This window comes from Macaca fascicularis, chromosome 1 (assembly GCF_037993035.2).
Source record: "Macaca fascicularis isolate 582-1 chromosome 1, T2T-MFA8v1.1".
Classification (NCBI taxonomy): Eukaryota; Metazoa; Chordata; class Mammalia; order Primates; family Cercopithecidae; genus Macaca; species Macaca fascicularis.
Window position 1 is genome coordinate 35,951,694 of NC_088375.1, and position 24,177 is coordinate 35,975,870.

At 35.5% G+C, this 24,177-nt stretch overlaps 1 protein-coding gene and 2 long non-coding RNA genes across 27 annotated transcripts in view; 1 reads left to right on the plus strand and 2 right to left on the minus strand.

The window, feature by feature from the left end:
• Positions 1–23,367, minus strand: LOC123573685 (uncharacterized). 5 transcript variants are annotated; one of them, XR_006698420.2, is made up of 5 exons: positions 23,301–23,367; positions 21,603–21,669; positions 16,708–16,823; positions 8,891–9,799; positions 1–356 (listed from the first exon to the last, which is right to left on the minus strand). It is a non-coding gene; the product is annotated as an uncharacterized lncRNA (long non-coding RNA). The 5 variants fall into 5 exon arrangements; XR_012427520.1 differs by lacking the exon at positions 8,891–9,799; XR_010581560.1 differs by lacking the exons at positions 1–356; positions 8,891–9,799; positions 16,708–16,823 and adding exons at positions 17,425–19,340; positions 20,001–20,078.
• RASAL2 (RAS protein activator like 2) overlaps positions 1–24,177 on the plus strand; it is a 389,304-nt gene that overhangs the window by 310,880 nt on the left and 54,247 nt on the right. For all 21 annotated transcript variants that reach the window (XM_005540081.5, XM_005540082.5, XM_074022720.1 and 18 more), the window contains 4 exons: positions 231–340; positions 19,197–19,350; positions 21,288–21,386; positions 22,432–22,986. In XM_005540081.5, coding sequence (XP_005540138.1) covers positions 231–340; positions 19,197–19,350; positions 21,288–21,386; positions 22,432–22,986 — 918 coding nt within the window. The remainder of the gene's footprint in view (positions 1–230; positions 341–19,196; positions 19,351–21,287; positions 21,387–22,431; positions 22,987–24,177) is intronic.
• On the minus strand, positions 14,339–16,701 carry LOC135967441 (uncharacterized). Its single transcript, XR_010581584.1, has 2 exons — positions 16,544–16,701; positions 14,339–16,434 (listed from the first exon to the last, which is right to left on the minus strand). It is a non-coding gene; the product is annotated as an uncharacterized lncRNA (long non-coding RNA).

The following is a 24,177-nucleotide window of genomic DNA, read 5'->3' on the forward strand; positions in this document are numbered from 1 at the left end:
TTAGGTGCTATTGGAAAGTTTAATTATCCCAATTCTCACAGAAGAAAATTTTCTCATCACATTGCCAGGTGGTTTCAAGCAACTCTTATTTACAAAATTGAAGAGCTTAAAAGCTAAGTTCTATTTCTGGTCTTTATTGTACAAATCTAAATACCTGTTGCAGAGACAGTGTGGAAGAGTGACGTTCCCTTTTTGTTCTCTCTCCCATTACCTTCTGCCTTTCCTTCTAGGGATTCTTCAGCAAGCGCCTGAAAGGCTCCATCAAGAGGACCAAAAGTCAGTCAAAGCTTGACAGAAACACGAGCTTTCGGCTTCCATCCCTTCGCAGTACAGATGACAGGTAGGAAGTTAACTTTCTTAAAACAAAAAAAAAGCAGTTTGAGAATGAATTTTGTTAAGGCATTTTGGTCTGTTCTGAATTTCAATCAATGACAAATAGAAAAATACAATAAAAAATTGACTTTTATGTCACGTTCATATTAAGGCAAGATGCAAAATATTGACTCAAATACCCAACCAGTTTAAGAATCTTATAATATTGGAGAGTTTGTGGATACATAAAAACTAATTTCAGGGTCAGTTAAGCTGTTTCTATAGAATCAAGTTATAGTGGTCGGAGGTGTATCTTTTGTTTTGTTTTTGGTAGAATGACTATAAAGAATGATGATGATGATAGCTAAACAGTTTTAGCACTGTCACAGAATGCTTCATACATGTTATCTTGTTTCATCTTTATAATAACTCTATATGATAAATACTATTATTATCACCATTTTATAGATGAAGAATCTGAAGTACAGAGAGGTTAAATAATCTTGCCCAGGGTCATACAGCTAGTAAATAGCAAAAATGGTATTTGAACTTGGGCAGTTTGGCTCCATAGTCTATGCTTTTTACTGCTATGTTCTGTATGTAAAGCGTATGAAATTGGCCTTGTTGGTTTGCAATTACATCTAGAAGACGTGTGCTGAAAAGGAAGCCTGGATGGATTTCAATAGTTAAGACGATTAGCCTGAGTAAACCTCAAATATATAGCTCCCTAAGGATAATATCCTTCAAAAATCATTGAATGTGTGCTGACACATTTTTGACACGTCATGTCTCGATAATGTTCAGAATTTTGGAAGTAGTGCTTGTGGTATCAGCATCAGCACATCTTCGCTACCACCAATATTTATTAAGTACCTATTCTGTGCCACACATGTTAAATGTAGTCTCATGTAATACAACAACCCTAGATACTATTATTATCCTCATTTTATAGATGAGAAACTGAGGCATAAAACGTTTGAGAAACTTGCCCAGGGTCACACAGCTAGTAAGTAGTAGAGCTGGGATTTGAACTCAGGTCTGCCTCTCATATTTGATACTCTTATTTATGTTTTACTTTTTTTTTTTTTCTGGTAAGTGACTGTTTTTCACTTATCTACCTAGAAAACAGAAATAAAATTATAGATTTGCCGAGCAGATGATTACTGTCTTTATTTTGTAAATGAAGGAACTTGATGGGGGACTACTGCTTTATTAGCCCTTCTTGAACTACATTAAAGGTGCTCTGTGAAATTTGCAAGTCAGCCCAATTTGCAGTATATTTATTATCTCTTTTATACCTCTTTGTTTTAAGGTAATCATAAAAAATATTTTTGAAATATTTTTCTTAGTTTCCTATTATTCTATAATTTTCATCATTCCAGGAATTCAAAGCATTTTATTAATGTCTCAAAAAATAGAATAACAATTTTTTTCAGATTATTGATTCTTAAGAACAAAGATGTTGTGCAGCAAATAAAACAGTCCCAATTCAATAGCCATTTTCTTAAATCCTGCAGCATCATGTAGAAACTTGGGAGACAAGTTTTTTTTATAAGTTTACCTTATTTTTTAACCTTGCACTAAATATTAACTTCTTTATTTCAAACAAAGGGCTCTCTCCTATTTCATTTTGTTTTAGGTTGCCCATGGGAATTGTTTGACTGAATTACCAAGAGATCATTTTCTCCCAGAGTCTCTTGTATTTCTATTATATGGTTACTGTATTTTTAGCCTTTCCAGTGATCGAAATGTATTATTTGTGACTTTTATGCTGTTATGCTTTAATCAATAGCAAAGTCTTTCTTTCTTAAGTACAGCACAATAAAAAAGTGGTAGTAAATCTCAAATATTAAGTAACCCTTTTAATTTATCAACTCCATTTGAATTGCAGAGATTTCCTACACAGAAATTTTTCAAAAAACTTTTTCTTGTATAGGGATGTACTCAATGTAATTTGAATGTGTTCCAGTTTTAAAAAAGACTCTCTTGCCTTCAGATCGTTTGAACAGTCAGATAAATAGAGCTAAGGTACAAGATACTCATCAGCTGAGTTCTTTGAATTAGTGCCCTTATAGGTGTGACCAAGTATTTTCTGAAGACCTCTGATTTTCCTGGGTCAGATGCATCAATTGCTGAAGTCAGCCACTTCTTTCAAAATGTTATACAGTGTCTAAATCTAAGTAGCAAAACATTTCTATTCTTTTATCCAATCTGTGGAACCTCCAGTTAGAGGTAGTAAGCAGCTCTTTTTTTTTCTGTTTTTAAATTATAAATTAAAATACTCACTTGTCTTTGTTGTTTTGGAGGGGAAAAAGTTTCAGTATGTAAATAAAAAGAACTAAAGACCCTCTTTATCTTTCCTATCTCCCCACATAAATAACCTTATTAACAATTTTTATATTTTCAAACCTCTTTAAAACTCCATACATAAAGGGAACCCAAGTATATGTTTCCATATTTTAATATAAATGGGATCATATTATGCATATTACTTTGTGACTTCCTTTTTAGTATAAATATTTTGTACTCTCCATATGTCAGTAAATGTCAGTCCACATCATTCTTTTTAACAACTGAATATTTGTATGCTACAGTGTTTTTATAATAATGTATGTCACTTCTCTATTGATGGATATTTACATTGTTTCCCTTTTTTGATACAAAATAGAGATGTCATGAACATTTTTGAACATGTGCGTTTTTGTACTAGTGGCTGGGTTGGATTTCAGAAGTAGCACTGCTTGGTATAGAGTATGTACGTTATCAAATTTTCCTTCAAAAAAGGACCTTTCCCACCAACAAATTAAGGTTACTTTTATCCTTCAGACAACCTTTTCCATTTTGTCAATATATTGAAAGAATAGAAATAATAAACACTTATGTAGTATTTATTATGTGACAGATATATTCTAAGTACTTTATATAAGCTAACTCATTTAATCATCACAACCACCCTATGAGATAGTCACTGTCATTACTCCTATTTTGAAAATGAGAAAACTGAGACACAGAGAAATTCATAAGTTGCCTGAGGTTATAGAGCTTGGATAATGAGAGAACTGAGGTTCAAACCCAGGAAGATTGGCTTTAGAGTCTGTATATGTAACCTTTACTGTATATTACCTCTCTAAAACATGGGACGGGGGGGTAATTTCTTTGTTTTAATTTGTATTTTGATAATACTTAGTATACTGAATATCCTGTTATATGTTTTCTTCTTCTGTGACTTACCTGTTTCCTTCGCCCATTTTTCTGTTGAGTTGTTTATCCTATTTCTTATGATTTGGAATAGCACTTTTTATTACTACGGATAGTAAGCCACTACTATGCATGTTGCTAAAAATTTTCTCCCCATCTGTTTCTTGTGTTTTAAAATAATGTCTTCAAGTTACATGGAAGTTTTCAATTTTCCTTTCTCTGATATGTCAGTCTTTTTGGGTGGGAAGCGGGGCTTATCTGATCAAATTTGATCAGAACACTGAACTCAAGAGGTGAGGGACCTGTTTCTTATTACATTCTTCTTTATGATGATGTGCAAATCACTTTATTTTTCCCTTCTTCAAGAGGGAGAAATATTCTATCTGGAGCAATCCAGAGGATAATGAAATAGTGGACATGATATTTTGAAATTTTCAAAGTGTTGTGTGTGTGGTTTTGTTTGTTTTTGTTTTTTTGTTTTGTTTTGTTTTTTGGTTTTTTTTGATACAGAGTCTCACTCTGTTGCCCAGGCTGGAGTGCAGTGGTGCAATCTCAGCTTATTGCAACCTCCACCTCCTGGGTTCAAGCAATTCTCCTGCCCTAGCCTCCTGAGTAGCTGGGATTATAGGCATAAGCCACTGCCTCCAGCCAGAAATCTTCAAGGTTTTTGAGATAAACCACAAAGCTTATCTTCACTCATAACATTTTTATTTTTATTTTTCGAGACAGTGTATTTTTCTGTCACCCAGGCTGGAGTGCAGTGGCACAATCACGGCTCACTGCAGCTTGGACTTCTCAAGCTTACTTAATCCTCCTGCCTCAGGCTCCTGAGTAGCTGGGACTACAGCCACACACTTCCATCCCTGGCTTATTTTTATGCTTTTTGTAGAGATGGGATTTTGTCATGTTCCCTAGGCTGGTCTCAAACTCCTGGGCTCAAGCGATTTGCCCGCCTTGGCCTCCCAGAGTCTGGGATTATAAGTATGAGCCACCATGCACAGCCCTCATATTTTTAAAAGATAAAATTATTCTTAGGAGGTCTGAGTTACCACTTTAAGATAGCAGAAAAACATTTTTAAATCAGTTAATTTTATCTAAAAAAAGCAAGCTGTGGAAAATACCATAGTTTTACCAAATAATGTTTCTAAAATCCAAATGTGTTGATATACAGTAACACATTCAGTATGTGACGGTTATGTACAAGCTACTATGCCGTATGCTACAGAGAATATAGCATAGAGAACCAAAGATACAGGCCTCAACCTCGAGGAGTCCAGTAAAACAGGTAAGTGTCAAGGAAGAAATGGTATTGGTGAAGATAAAATTACTTCTTGTTGAGTGGATCAGGAGAGACCTTAGAGGGCAGTGGCCTGTTAGTTGGATCTTACAGGTCTATGTACTTTCAACATAGAAATAGACACACACAGAACTTTCCTTGGAATGGAAATAATGAGCAAAAGTAGAAAGTAGGAAATTATGGAGCTTGAAGAGAATTACTGAATAGTTCAAGGTATTAACATGTAAAGGGGCAAGGTAGGAAATAAGTTTGGAAAGGTAAAATTCCAGTTTTTAACTTAATAGGTGAAAACAGTTCTGCTTTTTTGTCTTAAAAATTACTTAATATGAGAAATAAATATGAACTCCATCTTTAATGAAACTAGGAAAAATATGAGGGATAGATTATTTAATCTATAATTCTCACTTAGAGGACAAACAGATTAGTTACCTACAAAAGGAAATTCTAAAAAGAAGTCTATACTTAGGATTCAGTTTAGTTGCCAATTAACAGATACCCAAAATAGAAATGACTGAAACAAGGTAAAAAAATTTTTTTTTCACTTCTGTCTGAAAGTGGACAGTCCTGTTCAAGTCTGCCATCTTTAGGATATTCAAGAATCTCCTTATAGACATAAGATAGCTACTAGAGCTCCAACCATAACATATTTGTTTTAGATACCGGAAAAGATGGGCCCATAAAAAGACACATGCCTTCCAGCTGAGTTATCTCCCTTTAAAGCAATCTCTCTGAAACCATACCTAGTTGACTTTGACTTCTTGTCTCATTGCCACCTTTTTCTAAGGGAGCCTGGGAAACTTTATACCTGGATATATTGGTGGGCCCAATAATATAGGAATCTGTTCTTAAGGAAAGAGAGAGGGATGGACATTGGTAAGACAGCTATCAGTCTCTGCATAGGAAGTTGATTTACCCACCTACTCTGGAAAGGTTCAGCTTCCACCCAACTCTAGAAAGTCAGCAGCCAGACTTACCCCTGTCACATAGCAGTTTGGAGAAATTGAACCACCCTGGAGAAACGGACCTACAGATAGCTACATTTGTATCTGTAGGTCCTTTTTGCCTATTAAAATCCCAGCTGATAAATTCATTCCTACGTAGATCCAAGAGAAATAAAAATATATATTCATATAAAAACTTGTGTGTGAATGTTCATAACAACATTATTCATAATAGGCAAAAAGTGATAACAACCCAAATGTCCATCAACTGATCAACAGATATACAAAAACATGATATACCCATACAATAGAATATTCATCAGCAATAAAAAGAGTACTGGTACATGTTGCAATGTGTATACATGTTTTCAACCTTGAAAACACTGAAGTAGGAGGATTGCTTGAGCCCAGGAGGTCAAGGCTGCAGTCAGCCGTGATCGTGCCACTGCGCTCCAGCCTGGGAGACATTATTATGTCTCAATAATAATAATAATAATAATAATAATAATAATAAGCCAGTCAGTCACAGAATACTACATATTGTATGATTCCATGTATAAGAAATGGAAATGCCAAGAATAGGCAAATAAATATGTATCACCTTGAAATATCTGAATGCTAAGGTTTAAAAAAATATATATTAAAATCTTCTAGAAAGAAAAAATAGGTTACATACAAAGGAATGTTGGGGATCAGGGGATGATGTTGGAATTCATAGTAGAAATAATGAAAACCAGACGTTAGTGGAGCAATGTCTTGAAAATTCTGAGTGGAAATTATTTTCAATCCAGTATTCCACACCCAGAGCAGATCTTGAATGTCAAACTGAGGAGTTTGGATTTTAGCGTATAAGCAACAAAGAACCTTTTAAACATTTTTGATCAAGGAAATGGCCTAATCAGAGTTTTGCTATGGATGGATTAATCCAGCAGTGGAATTTCAGGTAACTTAGTTTGCAGATACTAAGTTTGAGAGACCAGTTAACAAAAAGCTATAAGAAGATATATTGAAGGCTCCTAGGCGAATAGTAGCGGTGGAAATGGAGAGGCAGAGACAAGATAAGAGGAACGTTTTAAAGGCAAAATCAATAGGATGTCACAAAGTCATCATTGTTCCAAAGCCATCTAATCAGATAAAAGCCAGTAAAGTGATTTCCTAGAATCAATATTGGCAGCATTTCCACATTAAAGCCATGTCATGTAGGAGGGTGTTGGGACACAAAAAGACTCTATGATGTTTCTGCCTTTCATTCAAATGCACTTAAAACTAGGAAATGACTGAAAACAGTGGTACTATATTGTCAGGCATTCCAAGATTCCAAATGCCTCTTGCCAGCCTTGCTTTGGAAGTGCTACTTAAATTTACCAAAGACTAAAGGTAAAGATGAGCATATGGAATAGAATATTCTCACCCACTCCAAACTTCCCTCAAATAAAAACCTTCACAGTAATGTTCTCAATTCTAAGGCCTGCTAACAAAGTATGGTTTTAACTAGTCTACTTTTTCTATTGTCAAAAGATACCTGAAAGTAAGTATGGTGTTCATTGGTAGGTGGAATTATGGAACGATATTCTTTGCTTCTTGAGTTTCTCCTTATTAATTAGAATTGTTTAACTTTTTATTTTGAAATTATATGAAGAAAGTTGCAAAAATAGTACATAGAGTTCTGCAGACCCTTCCCCCCAGCTTTCCCCAATAGTGAGGTCTTATAACTGTAGTATAATATCAAAACCAGGTAATGGACATTGGTATGGTAATATTAAATAAACTGCAGACTTTATTCAGTTTTCATCAATTTTACATGCATTCATTTGTGTGTGTGTGTGTGTGTGTGTGTAGTTCTGTCCAATTTAATCATATGTATAGATTTGTGTAACTACTACCGTGATCAAGATAAAGAACTCTTTCATTACCAAGAAAGAACTCCCTCTGCTACCCCTTTATAATCATATCCACCTCCCCACACCTATCACATCTCTTAAAAAACTACTAATTTGTTTCTCATCTCTATCGTTCTGTCATTTTAAGAATAGTGTTTAATAGAATCATATAGTATATAATTGGTTGAGATTGCCTTTTTTTTGCTAAACATATACCCTTGAGGTCCATCCAAATTGTTACATGTATCAGTAGTTTGTTTCTTCTGTTGCTGAGTAGTATTTCATTGTATGGATGTACTACGGTTTGTTTAACCATTCACCCATTGAAAGACTCGGGTTGTTTCCAGTTTTTGCTATTACTCATATGAATAAAGCTGCTGTGAACAGTTAGATACAGGTTTTTGTGAACATGTTTTCCCTTCTGTGGGGTAAATGCCCAAGAGTATAATTGCTGGGTTCTATGGTATGTACATGTTTAGGTTTATAAGAAACTACCAAACTATTTTCCAGAGAGGCTGTGCCATTTTACATCCTGATAAGCAATGTTTGCAGGGGAATTTTTTGTGTCCCAAGAGATTTTCACTTATGTTTTCTTTTAGAAGTTTTATGATTTTAATTTTTATATATAAGTCTATGATCCATTTAGAGTTCATCTGTGATTGCTTTAAATAAAAGATCTTAATTCAGAACTTATTGGTGTTCTCTCTATATATATATATTCTACATATATATTAAATATATATATATATTTTTTTTTTTTTAAGAGACAAGGTCTTGCTCTGTTGCTCAGGCTAGCGTGCAGTGGTGCCATCATAGCTCACTGTAACCTTGAACTCCTGGGCTCAAGCAGGCCTCCTGCCTTAGCCTCCTAAAGTGCTGGGATTATGGGCATGAGCCATGGCACCCTGCCCAGTTTAAGATATTACAAGATTCCAATCAAAACTACAAACTTGCCCCAGCCAAACCACTTACAGGCAGTCTGCCTGCCTTTGGAGAAGGAAGTATGGTAGACTACTTTCTTCTCTCATCTGCTTTTCCCCTCTAGCCTACTAACCATGTTTTTAGGTACCCTCCAGGTTTTGGGGAAGGAGAAGCAAAAAAAAAAAAAAAAAAAAAAAGATGAGAAAGAGGAGAAGAAAATCCTACTACTACTATCTTAGCCTTCCATAATGCTCTGAGCCTAACAGAAATTTAAAGCTGACTTTTCTCTCATGGGGCGATTTGGGGACTTTTTCAGAGATTTATCCCTGAGGAGCTCTCACCTGTGGTTTTATTGACTTTGACAAATACATTTCTCTTCAAAGTGCTCACTTGCGAATCCTTTCTAGCAAGGAGTTCTTGATGCTTTAGTTTCTTCATCACACAGTCTTACGGTCCACAGGAAACCTCCACAAATCTTCTTCCTTGTAGGTAGCAGGAGGATGCGCCTCACAACTTCTTTCAAAAATTGTTTCTCACAAAATCTTTCCCATTCTCCATTCTCTGACCACTTTTTATAGTCTTGACATAACTGAGAGGATCAAGGTAGTGGAACTGGTTCTAAAACATTTCCTTTGTAAATGCTGCAGTTTGTCTGATACTTGACGTTGGTATACAGAATCTGTTTTATCTAGGTGTCTCAATTGAAACTTCAATTTTCATATCTCATTGCCTATGTATGTAATACTTCTATAAATCTGTAATCTTTAGCTACCTTTCAAAATGCAGCATGGCTCAGTCTTTCCCTCTCAATATTGTATCCTGTCACTCCTGCCAAAAGTCTTCTTTATAATATTATACTTGCCATACTGCTTCTTATTTCTCTGCTTTTGATCTTACTGTCTCCTCTAACCCAAATGTCATTTCCTATTCCTGTACCCTGTCCTTTGTCAAGCTTACTTCTAGTTTATCCTCATGCAACAGTACCCAAGTCAGGAGTTACATGCTCCCTCCCTTCTTTTTGGTATTCTTCCCACATATCATCCTAGACTAAGTGCCTACGCCACCCCCCCAACTACCTGTGGCCAACTCTGCATCCTTTATTCTAGGACTAACTGCTTCCTATTGAATTTATCTTTTCATATGTCTGCTTACTGCAGCAGATTGAAAGATCCTCCAGGGTACAATCTTTGTATCCTCATCCCCTAGCACAATGGCTGTCCTATTGAGGAACTCAGTACACATTTGTTGGCCTGAAACAGAAGAGGAGAGTCAAAACTGACTTCCAGATAATAAAGAATTACAATCTTTTAAAATATGGTCTATGTGGATATGACAGCTTCTCAGAAATTACTGGACTCCAGGCCATTAATTAATCAATACAGGCTAGCTATCGATTATAGAGTTTCCTATTCCAGATTTACAGCCTTGGGCCAATTAAGGATCCCTTACTTTTATGAACTAAAACCCAATTGAAGTTTCTAATTGCATCATGATAGCATTTTAAATTCATTAGAATGCTTTATCTTAATAGAAAAAAATATTTCTATACATTTACTCCATCTTTGTATTCTTCCAGTGAAGAGTGTATTCAAGAATAGCTTTCCTGATCTCAACCAGATGAATAATTTACATAAAATGAACTAATGCATATCATATCACTGCAAGAAAAGTCTATGTCTATAATCATACTTCTTCACATTTGAATTGTACTGCAGTTTATGAAATAGATGTGAAATTATAGATTACTGCATTTGATTGTCACAACTGTGTGAGATATAAGAAGAAAAATCATTATCCACATTATCTACACATATCTTAAATGAGGTAACTAAGGTTCAGAAAGAATAAATTATTTACTGTATGTCACATAGCTAATAAGTGGTTCGAGCTGATGTGAATATGTAGGGCTTTTGGCTTCAGTTTGAGTGTTTTTTTCTATTATACTCTTTGTTGTGTGTGTTGATAGGAATCCTAACTTGCTGACAAAATAAGAAAGAAGGGAAAAACAAAGGCAAAAAATTACACACACATACACGCGCACACACACACACACACACCCCTCTTATACCAGCAGAATACTGTACAGTAATAATTGAGCCAATTTATGATCATATTTTTGCAATTTGGAAAAATATAAAGCTGACTCCTTACTGTACTCTTTTTATCTCTCCTCCTCTGCCAAAAAATCCAAATGGATTGAATGAAAACTTTAAAACTCTAAAAGAAAATATAGCTTATTTCTTATGACCTTGGAATTTAAAAACTCTTTGTCAACATAAACTGGGGGGAAATAATTATAAATATGACAGAAAAAGAACTAATTTACTTAATATACAGAGTGTTTACATATCAGTTAATTTTAACAATTAGGAAAATGGTTTAAGAACATGGAATAGCAGTTTATAATTCACAGAAAAGGGAACTGAGATTGCCAATAAACATGTACAAATGTCCTCAATCTCATAATTAAAGAAATGCACACTAAACCCATAATCAAATACCATTTTTTACTAATTATACAGGCAAGAGATTTTGAAGTTCAGCCACATCTCATGTTGAAGATAGCATGTAGAAACATGCACTGCTGATAGACACTTAAATTGGTGTTGTGTTTATGGAGGGTAATTGAGCTGTATCAGAAATTTAAATGCATATGCCCTTGGATCTAGCAATTTCACATCTGAGAATTCAGAGTATGAATATATGCACATGTGCATGAAGATAATATGTACTAAGATATTCTGAATTTTGTTGCTAATCACAAAAAAAGGAAACTTAGATGGTCGTCAAGGACTGTAAATTATTACAAGTTCATGTAAAGGAATACTATGTGGTCATTACAAAGAGACAAAGTATATCTGTATGTTCCAATATGGATAGAAGTCCAAAATATTCTCTTAAAAACAGTATTGTACCATCCCATTTATGTAAATGAATATGTATATATAGATATATGTTTATATTTAAATATATATTTTTAAATACATACAAATATATTGTTATATAAATATATGTAATATGTATTACATATATTTATATAATTATATACATATATGGGTACCTTTGTATAAAATATTTCTGGGTTCACAAAAACTGTTAATGGCCTCCTTTCTATAGGAGGTTGTGGGAGGTACCCTTTTTTTATTATTTACCTTCTATCCTTCTGAACTCCTGGAATTTTTTGCCAAGAGTATTTATCACTTATTGTTTAAGGAGAAAAATTAAAAGATGATTAATTTTTTAAAAAAACTGTTTCAAACCCATGTCTCCCTCTACTTATTTTACTGTTGTCACCCCTTTACAATCAGACTTGTGGAGTTAATCTTCACTTCCTCATATTTCATTCATTTTCTCAACCCACTGAAATCTCATTTTTGTCCTCTTTTCTGAAACTGCTCTTGCCAGCGTCTCCAATTACCTCTAAATTCAATTCTCAAATTCAGTGGCCACCTTTCTTGAGACCCCTCTTTCCGGGCCTTCTGTCATGTGGTTTTTCTTCTCTCTCAAATTCTTCAGTGTCTTTTGTCAGTTTTGTAGCTTTAAATGTTAACATGCCTCAGGTTATGTTTTTAGGTTGTCTTCTCAATATGTGTGTTCTGTTTCACGTTCACATCTACCCCCACAGGAACCTCAAACTCAACTTGTATAAAACTTGATTTTATTTGTACTGTCATCTCAACCAGCATTGCCTCCTTTCCTATCCCTGTGAAGGACATCATCGTCTTTCACCCAGTATTTCAAGCTGGAAATGAGCAGTTGTCCTGGACTCTACCCTCTCCCCAGTTCCTCTAGCATTCCAGTCATCAAAGCGTATTTACCTCTTAAATCTCTCTCTGTGCCATCTACTTCGTCCCCATATCTGTTAGTCTAATTCATTATCTTTACTCAGATTACTACCATAATCAATGAACTGGTTTCCAGGTCTTTCATTTCTTTTCTCTCCACTCTCTGTGTACTCCTTTCTTTCTCCACTCCTTAGCCAAGGTAGTTTTACTGAGACACACATCTTACCATGTAATTCCCCCTCTACCACCTAAAGCCTTCCGATGTACATCTACTGGTATTGTGATCAAATTTAAATACCCACACATGACTACAAGTCTGTGATCTCTCTCAAACCTCATTATTCACCAGGCCTCACCCACTGCAACACCCCAGCCTCCTCCTTCTAACATCCACGCTGCTGAATTTCTTTCACTGTCTGAACACCACAGCCTTGCATACTCTCATACAGGCCTTTTCACATGCTATGCGTTGTCTCTAGATCTCCACACCTGCATATAATGAAATTCATCCCCTCCCCATGAAGATGGTTACAACTTTATGTTACTGTTTTCTCCAAGAAGTCTTCTCTGAACCACCCCCACCTTAAAATCCTCTACTTAGTGCTCATAGAGCCTTTTTTGGCATCCTTTTTCATAAGTCTTGTCACATTGTATTATAATGGATTGTTAACTCACTAGATTATAAATTGTGTGTGAGTACACAGACCATGCTTTAAGTCTTCACCTTTGTATTCCTTGCATCTACCTCTAGTATAGTGCCTGACCCATAATGCACACCACTTAATTATTGGTTAGATTGATGGATTCTTACATATATTCATGTATACAACCAAATGAGAAACTAATGGGAAAGCAAGTCATTTATGAGTTTAGGAATTATTAAAAAGTCAATGTTGCCAAGCATGTTGGCTCACACCTGTAATCCCAGCACTTTGGAAGGCTGAGGCAGGAGGATCACCTGAGGTCAGGAGTTCGAGACCAGCCTGGCCAACATGGTAAAACCCCGTCTCTACTAAAAATACAAAAGTTAGCTGGGAGAGGTGGTGCACGTCTGTAATCCCAACTACTTGGGAAGTTGAGGCACGAAGATCACTTGAACCCAGGAGGCGGAAGTTGCAGTGAGCTGAGATTGCACCACTGTACTCTAGCCTGGACAAGAGTGAGACTATGTCTCAAAAAAAAAAAAAGTCAATGTTATTGAACTTCACCAGTTTTTTTCCTCTCTTATCCTTCTTTTACCCATTACTTTTATGGCAATTATGAGACTAAAAGTCTGGCAACTGAAATCAGAAATAAGGAAATAAAAGCTATAGTCTGTCCACTGTTACTGGTATGTTACTTGAGTTGGATTACAAGTTTGGTTTGGTTTGGTTTAGTTTCTGTTTTTTAAAATTCAATATAGTTGTGTTTATATTGAATTTGTTTAATAGGTACTAGTAGATTATATTACATTTGCAATTTAAGGACAAAAAGATGTGTTATAACATGGTATAGTTTCTGTAAAGGAATTATTCCCTAGTGTCTATCATCTTGGAGGCAAGTTGGATTTTCTACTCCCTAGAACATGTCTTAATGTTTATAATCTAGTCTTCCTTCTGTATCCACCTTCACTGTATATCTACATGTATATGTAACAAGTACAAAGTAAGTAAGGATATTTTTGTCTATGCTGATACATTTCTTTACCATGAGTTTCTCATTCTGAGTGACAACTCAGGCTGACATCCTTCTTCATCATTACCAGCTGGTCCCATTAGACCATCCTGTCCTAGAGGTTGAGAGCAGGGAGAAGTAGGACCTATATGTTATGTTTCCATAAATAGCTTTCTAGTGTGAATGGTGTGGTGTGTATTTTTAAGCTAACATAAAAATCAGTGAGTAATATAAGCAGTAGAGACTACTGGCTTTAACTACAGCAGGTAAACCAGTTCAGCCGGTGCTGTCAGGATCCTCAGGGCGAACAAGTCTTTGCACATAAGTAGAGCTCTGGTAAATGAGTTCTAATTTCTTTTTTTTTAATCCAGGGAGGGAAACCTTTAAAATTATGATACAAGAAAGGATCTGCACTTTCAAATGGCAAACATCAGTTGAATATTTTCACAAAATACTTAATTGGAAAATAATAAAATCTAGGGAGCAGGTAAAGCTACATTTTTCCCAAAGTGAAAGCTCAAATTCAATTTTTAAAAAACTGATTAGACACTATATAAACTTGCTGATAGAGTATTAGGATACCCAATTTTGTTAATTACTACCTAGGACATTTTCAAACAAGGTGAGTGCCTTAGAAATGCATACTGATAAATACAACAGTATGTTGCTGCACCCAGCTTACTGGCTGAGCTGTCTCATCAGGAATTCACTGAAGCAGTCTGGAATCGTAACTGCCAAGCCAAGCAGAAACTCACCTGCACTGGAGTCCAGGATTTTATGTGGCAATAAGCATTTTTAATTAAAAGTTTCCCAATTCCTAAATTTGGAACTACATCTGTAAACATGTGGCAGATTGAGCTAGCACCACCAAGCCTCATTGGAGCTGTGGGGGAAATGTGGCATTTTGAAAAATTGGCCAGTTAAGCTGAGAAAATCCAGCTGTGTTTTACTTAAAATTGCACTAATCAGTGTTATTTTATTCCCGTTTTCTTCACCAGTGTATTTGCTGTTATGTGTATGTTGGCTCCCCATCTCCCAGCCCTTCACTTTTATCTTTTAAGACTGATTCGTATAGTGGTAAGGATTCAAGCAGTATAATACTCATTCACTTTATTGAGTAATAGAAAGCCTCACCTGCCTTGTAGTTTATTTCTTAAATAAGTCAGAAGCAGCAGGTAATTTTCATCAGCAAAGCAATTAGATTTTAACCATTACCTATCACATTGCTAGAGGTCTTGAAGTTTACACACAAATCAAGATTGTCTGCTCACTTTAAGATAAGAATATAAAGAATATGGTGTTCCTTAATTAGAAGTAAAACTGCCTCTGGGAAGCAGTTTTTTCATTTAAATCAATACATGAATTATTCTTACATGGTGTTTGGGATGATGGGGCAGTATGGAAAATAGTCAGGGAGAGAACCTGGCCCGTAGTCAAGGGATTCACAAAGTCCACTTTCAAGGATGGGTTAGATTTTTTGATGAAGGCCATTGTCAGATTGGACTGGGAATCGTTATTTTAAACTCATTATTCTCCCAATAAATCCACATTCTGCTTTCCATTAGAGGAGTAAACTCTGGTGCCACACAGGACTACTAAAACTCTGTAGTTAGTAGATCTAAGAAAAACCAATTCAGGAGGAGGTAAACATGAATTAGAAGAAACTTGGGGTTACTAATGCTATTATATTGAAATATTTGTATAAATAATGCCTCCCCTGTCCCAAGCCATTCCCAGGCTGTTTGATCTTCCTGTTTACTATGCTTCTCTGGGAATTACTTCTGTCTTCTCGGAGACACTTTCTTCCCAATACAGGGAGGGCTTGCTTATTTATTCAGTAATAATGTTGAACATATTAGCAACTTTGGTTTTCAATTCAGTACACACACATAAAAATGCTAAAAAATATGAGATTCTGAACTATGTATTAATTGAAATTTTGGTAACTAGGAGGAGTTTGGAGTTATAGTTCCAAGTGGCTTAGTTTTAAATCCTCTTATGGCTACATTTGAAGTTAGACCTAAGTATCAAAATGAAACTTGTTCAGCACTGGAAATGCAGTGAAAAAAAAATAGTTTTCACCATCTTTCTCTAAAAGAAAAAAATATATATAACCCAGGTAAGTTTCAGTAAAATAATACCTAGAAACATTAAACCACCAGTAGGCACTGTAAAGGAAACAGAACACATGTGAGAGAAAGCTTTGTACTTGCAAGATGAGATATAGGAAATAGCTTCTGGTAAAGGCGTGGGAATTGTATATGAAGCAAGCTAAAGTTTCTCAGGTTAGTTCCTAGCAGAGGTTTTACTTTTTATTTTTTATTTATTTTGTATTTTTGGTAGAGATGGAGTTTCACCTTGTTGCCCAGGCTGATCTTGAATTCCTAAGCTCAAGTGGTCTGCCCACCTCGGCCTCCCAAAGTGCTGGGATTACAGGCGTGAGCCACCTAGTAGAGGTTTTAATAAGAGATTATCTTCCACTCCTAGAGTTGGCCTCATCTCTTTTCTATTGCCTTTTACTGTGAACTTGTTCATAGAAATGGATAGAAGCCTCACCATTCCTTCCTGTCTTAAAGTAGTCAACTTTGCCACGTTTGCAGAGCATGCCCCTTGCGTTATTCAACATAGTTTCTCGTTGGTGCCTTCCAGCTCTAATCTCCTTATACGTGTAGCACCATGGCAACAGGCCCAGCCTAGAGCCCAGGTGCCTTATTTGTTACCTGAGGGGCTAGGTGCAGCCTGAAGGAATATTACCTATCCTACAAATTGGATAGATGAAGTCTTGATCTGTTGTTTGTGTTTCTCTTCTGCTTCTATGGAAGGCTTGAAATAACACCTGGAAAACATTTATTCAAAGATGTTATCAGTAACCAAAGGCAACAAAGAAGCCATCTTCTGTTTGTTCTCGTCTTCTAAACAGAGAATTGTTTTCTGACATATAGCTCAGAAAGTGACTTGCTATACCGGGACATGTGGCATCGCTATGATTTGGGGTTGCACTGCCAGGTGGCTCTACCATTGCTTCATGTAGGTAGACATTTATTTTGTTTGAAATAAAATTAATTTATGCTTTAGAAATTTTTCCTAGAGAATTTAAAAAATAAAAGTAAGCCTTTGTCATACCTCCTTCTGTTTTAAACATGCCTTAATCTTTCCTGTTGAAATGCTCACCCCAGAGCATGAGAGGATTTTTCCGTCCAGCAACTCCTCCTGGGAAAAATGGGCTAGAATTGTTGTTTTGTTTAAGAAAGATTGCAGTGTCCAGTTTCCTGAATCAGGCTTCCCATATAGCATATTGGGAAAGATTATATGATAATTAAAGTATAATCTTTCTAACATTTAATTATTTATAGTTGAGGTACTATATTTGCAGTACATAACATGTCATTGTCTTATACATAGAACAAAGGGAAATAAATATGGAGCTTACACTGTAATTTTTTTGTTTTTTTATTTTTAAATATTTTAATTTTTTGTTCTTGACCAATATCAGAAAAATAAACATTGTCATTTTAAAATACAAAACATTAGGTAGCATTTGTCCCTTTTGCGCATACTTTGTACTATCAACAAGAAATGTAAATGTTGACTTTTTTACTTTAAAAATTACTAAATATCAGAACACATGTTTTGCAGCCTAAACTTTAAATGGTGGCTTATTTTTGTGTGTGTGTGGAAAGAAGAACTAAAATCCTTGTAAGCTTAAGATTTTTCTTATTTTATGAAATTTGATTAAACAATGTTAGAATAAAGGTAGAAAGGAGAAAGCAGCCTTAGTGCTAGTTTCTTATATCTTTTTACTTTGTAATTTAACCAAAAGCTATTCTGACATTAAATATTTAAGTTCCTTTTAGTGTTAATGTAGTTATTTCAAGGAATTTAATGAAGCTGCTTATTTACTGTGTTTTATAAAAACTATTGTCTTTACACAAGGCATTTCTTTTTATCCTTATTACTAAGTACTTCTGCTTGAAATATATGTATGTAACTCTGGGTGTTTCCTGCAACAGATACTATAATTATTGAGTCAAACTGCATGGCCATCCAGTTTGGCATTCAAGAATGTTGTACTTCATATGTTTGACTCCTTTAATTCTTTCAAGAGGAAGGCAGTGAAGTACTGGCTCTTGTAGTGCCAAGAGTCATGATTCCTAGCATTCTTCTTATAAACAACTAGGAAACAAAATCAGCCAGGATGACTGAACGGTGCTGACAAAGATCTCTCTTCTAGATGAGAATTTTTTTCCATGGTGGGAGGTTTCTTCAAGGCATTTTATTCTTTATTCATACTTATACAGTAAAGCATGTATAGAACCAAAAGCCTGCCAGAAAAGAATTCTATATTGAGAGGGAAATCAGGACTTTTGAAAGACAAGGTCTTGTGCTAAAAAGCTTAGCTTTGACTCTGTGTGTGTGTGTGTTCTGCCAAAGTAGAAAGAAACAAAATGAAGATTCAGCCACTACTATTTTGTCAGTGATATAAGAGGATAAAGCTATAACATGAAAAACAAAAAGAAATAATTTGTCTTTTGACAATACCTTTGCTTAAGAAAGAATATATAAGATAACCTTAAAGAGTGTATGTTTCGGCCAGGCATGGTGGCTCAAGCCTGTAATCCCAGCACTTTGGGAGGCCGAGACAGGTGGATCACGAGGTCAGGAGATCGAGACCATCCTCCCGGTGAAACCCCGTCTCTACTAAAAAATACAAAAAACTAGCCGGGCGAGGTGGCGGGCGTCTGTGGTTCCAGCTACTCGGGAGGCTGAGGCAGGAGAATGGCATAAACCCGGGAGGCGGAGCTTGCAGTGAGCTGAGATCCGGCCACTGCACGCCAGCCTGGGCGACAGAGTGAGACTCCGTCTCAAAAAAAAAAGAGTGTATGTCTCTCCATCTTCCAAGGTAGGAATGAGAATAAAAAACAATGTCTGTAATGGGATTTGAAGCTCACTTAAGACTAGTAAAATTATAGTATATTTTTATGCTATATTGAAAAAAAGTGTGTGTGTACTCACATAGTTTTATAGAGAGAATATATTTGCCACATAAATATGATTACTATTACTGTAACTGTAGATTAACTATTAATTTGTTCCTCCTTTATTTCTTCCCTTAGGCATTTGTACATTTATTGTTATCCTCCGTTGCATTAGACCTTCATTTCCTTGCTGGCCAAGTTACACTATCTTAAATATCTTTTTCTACTTTTAGGTCTCGTGGGCTGCCTAAACTAAAAGAGTCACGTTCCCATGAATCCTTGCTGAGCCCATGCAGCGCAGTGGAATGTCTAGATCTTGGTAGAGGGGAACCTGTATCAGTGAAACCACTTCATAGTAGCATCCTTGGACAAGACTTCTGCTTTGAGGTAAAAATAAAGTGTAGAAAAAAGGAAGAATAGTTAAACAACAATTGGATTTTCTGTCTAGTAATTTTGCGATTTCATTACTGTGCAGTTGTATGATTTAATTAACTGGTTTTCAGTTGCTAGAAATTATCTACTTACAGAGAAAAAGTTAGAAATCTATTCATCTAATCACATTTGCAGCTAAAGTTATTGAAGATAGCTTTGCATTCCTTTTGGCTTTGTCTCCTTTCAGTAAAATTTGATTCTTAGTACATTTTCATCGGGGACAAGACTAATAATAACATTACATTAGTATATTAATTTTTAGTATTGGTAAGAATGACATTCATCATGTTATTTTTCTAACCACAGCATGAGTGGTTCAAGATCTGAGACCATGTTTTTCTTATTTATCCATCCATCCATCCAGGACATTTTGACCTAAATGTCTTATGTATTTTTGAAATCCCCTGTACCTAACCCAGACCCCAGCACATTGCAGGTGCCTGATTTTTGGATAAACAAAATTGCCAACTATCATAAGGTAATTTCTCCCTTTCAAATATATACTACTGGCCAGTTACAAGTAAAATTTAAAAACTATATATACATATATTTATACATACATAGAATTATTAGGGCTGAGACTTGATTAATTAATAAGAGCTTACTAAGTGACTAGAGATGAGTCCTATACTAGACGTTGTAGAAGTCAAAAGATGTTTGGTTCCTCTTCTGATGGACCAGCACTGTCCAAAAGAAATATAGTACAAGCTGCATGCATATCCAAAATATTATCATTTCAACATGTTCACTATCAGAGAAATTGTTTCCTTTTTTTTAAAACTAAGTCTTCAAATCTGATGTGTGTTTACACTTACAGCACATCTCAACTGGAATAGCCATGTGAGGCTAGTAGCTGCTGTGTTGGACAGAACATATAATCTGATTGGATTTATTAGGTTGTGACCAGAGATTGAGTTAATAAGTGAGCAAACTTCAGCAATTTAGGCAGGACATTTATTGGTGTTCTTTTTTATAAAAATCAGTTGAACTGTCTCATGTTTGTGGAACTCAGTACATTAGGCTGTATACCAAGCCCAGAGTTAGGTGCTAAGTATATAACAACATATTTCATTTTTAAAGGACTATGTTAATAGTGGTCAGGTTAACCTAATAAATGACTAGAAATCAACAGGCTGGTTGCCTAGTGGAGGAAAAATGGGTTCCAAAGATAGTAATTCAATATTAGTAACTCTTTGATTTCATTTAGTACCCTTCTATGATATAGTGAAGACAGTCTCAAGAAATCTGATAAGCTGTTTCAGAAACTCTCATCCTTTATTACCTATTTTTTATTAACTAAAAGTTGAACATATTTATTTGCAGGTAATTTAAGGTATTGCCTAAAAGGCCTTTAATTTTGATTTTCTGAACCATAGGCCAGTTTTAATTTCCTCGGCTGAATTTAAAATGGCCTTTGTTCTCATACCTGGAAATGGATGTGGATGCCACCTAACCAAAAAGCAGATGTAGAGGTAGATATAGGTATCAAAAAACTAGTAAAGATCATCTTAGTTTCTTATGGTATGATTTGGGTTCATAGCATATGTCTAACTCACAGCTCTGCATTCCTTTTGGCCTGTCTACTTTCAATAAAATTGGACTCTTAGTACATTTTCATCAGAGGACGAGACTAACAATAACACTAAATTAGTATATTAATTTTTTAGTATTGGTAAGGATGTCGCTCATTATGTTATTTTTCTAACCACAGCATGAGTAGTTCGGGATCTGAGACCATGTTTTTCTTATCTATCCATCCATCCATCTATCCATCCTAATTCCAGGACATTTTGACCTTATCATTTAAGAGTTAGAGGTATGCTATGAACCCAAATGATAGAGCCCTGAAATCCAGTGTTTTCTTTTTCTTATGTCTAATTTTTATGTTGAAGGTTACCTACTTAAGTGGAAGTAAATGTTTCAGCTGTAACTCCGCTTCTGAGAGAGATAAGTGGATGGAAAACCTTCGCAGGACAGTTCAACCTAATAAGGTAATAGTAGCTTCAAGTATCAAAAAAATGTATAACTTTGTAAGCAGTTAGTTAATAGCAGGTAAGTGTGGTAGTAATACCTTAATTTGTCTACAGCTTGAGAGTTTTAAAGCACATTTATATGTTACACCATTTGTAGTAAGCCATTATTGTATTGCTATAGAGAAATATCTGAGACTGAGTAATTTATCAAGAAAAGCAGTTTAATTGGCTCACAGTTCTGCTGGCTTTATAGGAAGCATGGTGCTGTTATCTGCTCAGCCTCTAGGAAGTCATCAGGAAGCTTACAGTCATGGCAGAAGGCAGACGGGGAGCAGGCATATCACATGGTGAAAGCAAGAGCAAGGCGAGAGAGACAATGTGTATGTGAGTGATTTGGGGGGAAGGTGCTACACACTTTTAAACCACCGGATTTCACAGGAACTCAGTATCAGGAAGATGGAACCAAGCCATGTGGAAACTGCCCCCATGATCCAAACGCCTCCCACCAAGCCCCACCTCTAGCATTGGGGATTACAATTCAACATAAAATTTGGACAGGGACAAATATCCAAACTGTATTATCATTCTAAGCTAAAAATAGTCTTACTGCAGATATTATTGGCAAATATTATTGCCATGGTTCTACCAGCATGGATAAAAGGACTCTGAAAAGTTAGGTGAATTAGCCATGTCAGAAGCTAGTACATGATAGAAGAGGGACTAGAATACAAACTTCTTAACAATTTATCTCTTTTATTTGCAGAAATTAAGCTGGTTATATGAAAACTTACCATTACAAAATGATATTTTCTTAACCCAAGTAAATAAAATAGAATGAACTATATGTAATGAACTAATATATAGAATGAACTATATGTAATTCTTCAAGATTCTAATGCATTCTTGTTTAGAGCTTGCCGTTAACCTAAGCAATGAGATAGCAATCCCATTATTTGTTGACTCCCCTTAATAGAGTACCTAATGAACATTGCCAACTTAAGAAAAAAACATTTTTTTTCCTGCAATGTCAGCTCTGAAATTCAACTTTGTTGCTTCTTTATAGGACAATTGCAGGCGAGCTGAAAATGTTCTTCGTTTATGGATCATTGAAGCCAAGGACCTTGCCCCTAAAAAGAAATATTTCTGCGAACTGTGCCTTGATGATACCCTCTTTGCTCGTACAACCAGCAAGACCAAAGCAGACAATATTTTCTGGGGCGAACATTTTGAATTCTTTAGCCTTCCACCTCTTCATAGTATCACAGTTCACATTTACAAGGATGTGGAAAAAAAGAAAAAAAAAGACAAGAATAATTATGTAGGGCTAGTCAACATCCCCACTGCCAGTGTGACTGGTCGCCAATTTGTAGAAAAGTGGTATCCGGTGAGTACACCTACACCCAACAAAGGAAAGACAGGAGGACCTTCTATTCGGATTAAATCACGTTTCCAAACTATCACCATTCTGCCTATGGAGCAATATAAAGAATTTGCAGAATTTGTCACCAGCAACTACACCATGCTGTGTTCTGTCCTTGAGCCAGTAATTAGTGTGAGAAATAAAGAGGAGTTGGCTTGTGCCTTAGTGCACATTCTTCAAAGTACTGGCAGAGCCAAGGTAAGTAAAAAAGGGGGATTGCAGTACCTGAAATCTCTTCCCTACCTTTCATAAACCAAAATAATGGATACTGTAGAAACCCAAATTAGAGAAATGTGCTTTACTACTGGTAAAAACAAGAAGAATTAAGAAGAAAACCTATTAGATCCAGAAAAGACGAAGATTAGAAAACTAAACAAGTAAAATGGAGAGACCAACAAATACTTAAAGTCCATTTGCATGAAACATAGATAACACAGCCAGCCCTTTCTTGTCTGACAAAATAAATAGTAGAATTGGCATGATAACCCTACAGCATGTTCAAGGTTCCTTACCTTTAATTTAGTTCTAGAGTGTTGTATGGTGGTTTTCTTCCTCACTGTACTTTGTTTAAGATTAACTGATGGCGCTATCCTTTAGGCACAGAAGGAGGTATTCCAGAAGCATATTGGGTATTAGCAAGAGTCTTTGTGGGATTAAAATCTATATTTAGAATAAAAATCCAAGGGATATTATACAATTGGTAGCTGTTTCATGATACACTTATCTTACTTCACGTTGGATAGAAGTAAAAACTCGGGAATATTTTTTTTTAAAGGAGAAATGTGCTGGTTATAGGAAGAACAAAAATCAGTTGAGAGAGTCTTTGACCTATGAAGGATATTCACTTAACTACGAAGAGTTACCATTATACTGTATGCAAACTGGTCATGATAAAATTACTTCTCAGATCCAAAGAAATTCACAGCTAGAATAATGTATTTAGAACCAAACAAAATAAAGTACTATTACTATTTCTTGATATGTCAGAATATATCAATATATTCAATATTTAGTCTCTTATCTGGCTTCTATGGATTATAACTTTTGTGTTTCAATCTACTAATGATAATCTTGGGCATTCTGTCATTTAAAAAACTTACAAGTTTGGAGCGAGGTGTCACTGAAATTTTGAATTGTATGGATATGTTTCTACTTTTCAGTTGCTCAAGGTTCAGAATATATGTAAGGCTTTTTTAAATAACAATATTGATTTACATACGCTTTAGGTAGAATAAACACCCATTTAAAGTGGAAAAGTTCAGTAAGCTTTGACTGATTTTGCACCCATTGAAACCACCACTATGATCAAGATACAGAATGTTACCGTTACCCCCAAGAGTTTCCTCCTGTCTCTTAGCATTAAGTTTAATAGTGATTCCTAAGTCTACA